The sequence below is a fragment of the Miscanthus floridulus genome, chromosome 4, assembly GCF_019320115.1.
Source record: "Miscanthus floridulus cultivar M001 chromosome 4, ASM1932011v1, whole genome shotgun sequence".
NCBI lineage: Eukaryota > Viridiplantae > Streptophyta > Magnoliopsida > Poales > Poaceae > Miscanthus > Miscanthus floridulus.
Window position 1 is genome coordinate 99,516,890 of NC_089583.1, and position 6,043 is coordinate 99,522,932.

A 6,043-nucleotide genomic window follows, 5' to 3' on the forward strand; every position below is an offset into this window, starting at 1 on the left:
ACTACACCAGGGCCGCCGGACCTGCTGCCGAACAACGACCAATCAGCGGCTGCAATTTTGGACTCTTGCTAGCTTCGGAGCGATGACGGATGACTTTGGCAGGTAAGGCCAGGACTCTTGAGATTTCCCTGTGTTTGTGTCAGTCACATGCATTAGGATTAAGCTAGGATTGTGATTGTCCACTCCAGCTGGGCACTAACCCACACCGTTGTCGCCATCCTCATGCACTAACCCACGCCGTTGTCGCCATCCTGTGGCTCCATTCTCTTCGCTGAAAAAACAAGCCGAAACACTCTTCTGGCTGATTTGTTGTGAGAGAAAAACACTGTTTCGACTAAAAAAACGAATTATAAGAGAAGCGAACAGAGCCATATGGCTACCAAGCTTAGCTATATACATGTACTCCAATGTGCATTGATTAAGCTAGCTTTGCTTTTTTCAGTGTTGGTCATTAGGGACAGTTTATCTGCTGCTTACATGCATGCATATATATAGGTTATTATTAGTTTAATATGTAGTTATGTACTGCTGCCTTCGTTACAAAGCAAATAACCTATCTTTATCCTGAGTTATACTATACTTCTCAAATTTTGACAAATATTTAAAAATATATATATCAGCATTTAAATGTACTATCAAGCCATATTTCTCGAAGAATTTGATAAAACTAATATGGTGTTATAGATGTTTGTGTATTTTCAGTCAACTTAGTTAAAACTAAAGGACAGAGGAAGTACGCTTGACAGTGAAAATCGTTTCACAAACGGCTTACTACATACTGATGAGATGAACATAATAACTTACTGTTCATTCAAGGCGCTTGAAGTGATTTTTCGACAAATCAATTTGTTACTGAGGCAATAGGCTATTACAGCAATAATCATTATTTCCAGTGATTCCCTCCTCGTTTATAATAACCGGCATGAACGCTATTTATACACTAGGATTGATCTGTACTGCAACTGAATGAGAGCCACTAAATGTTGCTCTTATTAATTTATTGCGAAAAAGAAATTGTTAGCTTGCATTGGTGCGGTGCTAGTCCTAACATCTAGCTTCATGTGAGACTACTTTCTTGCTAACCACTCAAGACTCAATAGAAGATGATAGACCAGCTCAGCTCTCGATCGGTCTATCGTTTACTGCTTTATTTTGTTGGTGATGATGGATCGCCATTAGTCTGTACTTATCATCGCTGCCATGGCAAATCACCTTTTCAGAAAGGAAAGATAAAAGTCTTGGTAGCTACCTTCCTGCGACAGGGCACATGTTAACCTTTGTCCTGTTCGATTGGCTGCTAGGTCATGGCTCGTTGGTTACAAAACGAACAGGGCGCATGTCTGTAAACGTCAAATTTCCACTGTTTATACATGTCCCCACGAATTGCGTTGGCAGGTGTTCCAATATGGCACATCATCCTGGATGCGTGCAGGACGAGAACTTGTTCAGAAAGAGCATGCAAGCGCTTTGCGCGTGTGAACACTCGTGTAGTTTTTTTTTTCTCTGTGCGTACTATCGGTGTTTTCGGACCACTAACGAGTAAATTTATATTTGCACGTCTAGCTCAGATAGTGTGCTTGGAGGATACAAGGGTTTATACTGGTTCGGGCGGAACGTCCCTACGTCCAATTCGCTGCTGCTCGTGTTACCGACACTTGGTTGACAGTAGGGGTTACAAACAGGTGAGAGAGGGAGAGGATCCTAAGTCTCTGATGGAAGAAGTGAATGGGTGCTGAGAGCTCGCTTGCCGCTCAACCATGTGCTCATGTCGTGCTCTTGTGTCAAGATCCCCCCCCCCCCTCTTTCATGGGGCGCCATGCTTCCTCTTTTATAGACGAAGAAAAAACGAGGGTTACAGAGGAGGAAAAGGAGAAGAACGAGAGATAAGAATGCTTCCAAGGTTGTCGGGTCCTTCTTCTCCTTCATGCGGGTCCCGCCGATCCTGTAGATATCAACAGGGACGGCTCCATGTCACGGCCCTGTTCGTCACTGGCACCATGAGCAGACGTCATCTGCCGGTCATGGCATTCCACTCCGTCCTGGCGGACGTCGTGGTGAACTGACGTGCCTGTCAGCGTCCGTACGAAGATTAGGCATAACAGCACCGGCACGCCCGACACTGTTCTTGATGTGAATCCCCAGGTATGGCCCATCATGACCACGGGTTACATCGAGGCGTGCCAGCCTCTTCCCTGGGGTCAGAGTTTTGACCCAGGCCCATACGCTTGGAACTAGAGTGGTTGGCGGCGGTATGGGTCCCCGTCGGACGAGACGGAACCCGTGTCCTTGAGGTCGGACGAGATGGAGCATGCAACCTTAGGCGAGACGGAAATCGCGTCCTTAGGGTCGGGCGAGACGGAGCCCTCACCCAAAGGGTCGGGCGAGACAGAACCCGCGGCCTCGAGGTCGGGCAAGACGGAGCCGCGGCCTCGAGGTCGGGCAAGACGGAGCCCCGGCCTCGAGGTCGGGTGAGACGGAGCCCGTGGCCTCGAGGTCGGGCGAGAAGGAGCATGTGGCCTTGGGATCTGGCGAGACATTTTAATACGTCTCGAGCCATCCGGAGAAGTCAACGTGGGCGCTAACTTTCTTGCTTTGGGTATCCTAATATCGATACCATGTACAATATATATATATATATATATATATATATATATATATATATATATATATATATATATATATATATATATATATATATATATATATATATATATAGGGAGAGGCTATTCAGTAGCCGGCTACAAAATAAGTTACTCTGTAGCCACCTCCATTTACTATAATTTTATATACTAATTTACCATAATATAAATACATATTTACGATAGTTGGGTTACTATAACACATGGGGATATTTACCATAACGTTATATTAAACCACTTAGTAAGGAGTTACTATAATCTCGTAAAATAACATAGTAATTATCGTAACTCAAAGTGGCTACAGAATAAGTTATTCTGTAGCCAGCTACAGGATAGTAGTTCTATATATATATATATATATATATATATTCAGTAGCCAGCTACAAAATAAGTTATTTTGTAGCCACTAGCGACCTCCATTTACGATAATTTTATATACTAAGTTACGATAATATCAATACATATTTACGATAGTTGGGTTACTATAACACATGGATATATTTACCATAACGTTATAGTAAACCACTTAGTAAGGAGTTACTATAATCTCATAAATTAACATAGTAATTATCGTAACTCAAAGTGGCTACAGAATAAGTTATTTTATAGCCAGCTGCAGGGTAGTAGTTATATATATATATATATATATATATATATATATATATATATATATATATATATAGAACTACTACTCTGTAGCTGGCTACAAAATAACTTATTCTGTAGCCACTTTGAGTTACGATAATTACTATATTAATTTATGAGATTATAGTAACTCCTTACTAAGTGGTTTACTATAACGTTATGGTAAATATCCCCGTGTGTTATAGTAACCCAACTATAGTAAATATATATTGACATTATGGTAAATTAGTATATAAAATTATGGTAAATAGAGGTGGCTACAGAATAACTTATTCTGTAGCTGGCTACTGAATAGCCTCTCCCTATATATATATATATATATATATATAAAACACACACACACACATGCATGTTGCTGTGTGTTAAGTAAACATCTCGTCATCGACGGATCGACGTGTCGACGCATGCATGGTATGGTACCTGCAGTATTCCAGAGCAAGTGATCGATGTCTTCTAGTAGGTCGATCGTGTCGCAAGTCCTAACTACCGATGGATCGGCCGAATGCTGCAAGCAATGCAAGAGCCCCGGCCAGTGCGTTTTCCATTCAGAGTTGGAGAGCTAGCAAAGACCCTTGCAGTCAGGCAAACCAAGTTCTTCCAAGAAGAGAGCTACTAACTAACTAGCCACAACTTTGCCAAAGACCCAAGCAAAGGCAAGAACAGCACCTATAAACAGGCACAGCCGGTAGACTCAGTTTCTTGGTGAGTCTTGTGTCCTATATATATTCAAATACAAATTTAGCTGATATTTAACCTTTTTTTTACAAGGCCCCCAAAACGTAAAGTGAAAAAAATACAAATAGAGTACATTGCACTGGATAGAATGAACAAATAGAGAGATACGTACGGTTCATTTTATAGTTCCAAGTTCAATATTTTAACTCTGTGGAGAAGGGAGAACCATATGCATAGAGAGAGCACACAATTATATATGGTCTAATTGTCCATGCAGGATAGAGATGCAGAGATAGATAAATGAGACCATATATATGGAATGGTCTAGCTATATATAGATCTAAGATTAGTTATTGCATGAATCATATATAGACCACGTACTAGTCAGAGCTTAAAGCACCTGATGATCAAAGAGAAGACTAGTAGCTAGAGCGAATTAGCTAATACGAATTGCGCCGGATCGGCCGGCCTAAGAAGGAGATGAACTGGACGTACGCGCGCCGGCAGATGCGGCGGCACGCAACAACTAATCAACAAGCTAAGAAGCATGCGAGCATCTGATCAGAGCCTGAGAGACAAGTCGATCTCCTCCCCGTTCCGGCCGTGGGCGTGGCCGACGCCGAGGCCGAGGCGGCCACAGCCGCCATCAGCGGCGGCCGTGTCAGCACCCCAGCCCATCACGACGCCCGGCGGTGGCGCCGCCTGCTGCGCCGTGGCGTCGTCCTCCCCCGCGGGCCGCGTGGCGTCGTAGTAGTACGTGGTCGTCGGCGCGAGCTCGCCCCTCCTGTTGCTGCTTTCCGGCGCCGCGGCATGGAAGACGACGGCCGGGGACGACGGTGGCGGCGCGACGGCGAGGATGTCCCGGCTGCGCTTCGCGAGGGTGCGCTCGAGCTTGTGCGCGTTCTGGTGGCCGCCCAGCGCCTGGGAGCTGTGGAACTTGCGGTGGCAGTAGTTGCACGAGAAGGCCTCCCCCGGGAGGTGGTCGCCGGCGACGGCCCCGGGGGCGGGCACGGCGGCCGAGCGATGGAGCCAGGGGGCTGGATGGAGCGGAGATGGGTCCAGGCACAGGTCGAGGTTGACGCCATGAACGTGCGACGTCGGCGCGTTCTCCATCGATCGAAGAAAAAAAACGGAACTTTTGTTTCACAAGTGCGAGAAGTGATGAGGCGTGATGAGAGCGCGTGTTTTCAGGGTAGTACTAGAAGCCAAGAGGGCGAGAATGCAGTGGCTTGAGCGGGGTATATAAAGAGAGGTGCCGGAACTGGATGGGTTGTACGCTGGCCGGAAGCCCGGAACACGCACGTCTTCCGCGACTAATTTCTTCTACATACACTAGAAAAATTGGAGGAGAATATGCAACTCCGAAGTGATGCCTCCCTAAGTTAAGTGTGGCATGTGGAAAATTTGTAGGGTGTTTGGTCTGAGAAATGACCCCGTTCTGAGATGGTATGTCATGAGTCCTTTTATTAGCTTTTAAAAAAAATAAGATAACGATGGGTTTTTAGTGGTGGAACATATTTACTCGGGTTTAAGTCCTTGACTTGGCACGGGTGTTCGTATTTTTCTGGATTTATTCTAGGATTTAAGGGCGCTATACTTTCGGTGGTAGGTGACGTCCCCGTCTACAACGAGACGCATGTGATAACTTCGTGAATCTCGTGATCTACAGGCTCAATCGCGGAGGTGCTCATAAGGGTAGAGTTTATGTACAATATATTCATAGATGTGAGTGTGTATATGTGTTGTGAGCGTCTACGTTGTACTATGTAATTCTGGAAAAAAAAACTTATTACATTTCACAAACAAACATCTTATTAATTTTAACTACCTAGGTGTCCGCAATCACGCCGCTAGTATACGCTAGCCCAAATTAAACTTAGTTATTCTCGTCCGTTACACTCTCGTGTTCTTACTCTTACAGCGTGGCATCGGCCTTTCTCGGCATTATTTGTTGTCAGAAATAATGTTTCCACCGCCGTGACTTGCCAGTAATTTTTTTTATTCATGCGTGCTGCATCATAAATAATGGCTTCTTAACTATTTTTGGTCGGCTTGACACTAGGCTACACCTCGTTAGGGATACA

At 44.8% G+C, this 6,043-nt stretch overlaps 1 protein-coding gene across 1 annotated transcript; it reads right to left on the bottom strand.

Annotated features, from left to right (window-relative positions):
• Window positions 1-4,064: 4,064 nt before the first annotated feature.
• Window positions 4,065-5,128, bottom strand: LOC136552297 (uncharacterized). The gene has a single exon (XM_066543833.1). The coding sequence runs from the start codon at window positions 5,070-5,072 to the stop codon at window positions 4,521-4,523; it is 552 nt and encodes a 183-aa protein (XP_066399930.1). The 5' UTR covers window positions 5,073-5,128; the 3' UTR covers window positions 4,065-4,520.
• Window positions 5,129-6,043: the final 915 nt, after the last annotated feature.

Bases quoted from the DNA above. Each gene is read 5' to 3' on its own strand.
- LOC136552297 (XM_066543833.1), bottom strand. From the start codon at position 5,072: ATGGAGAACGCGCCGACGTCGCACGTTCATGGCGTCAACCTCGACCTG.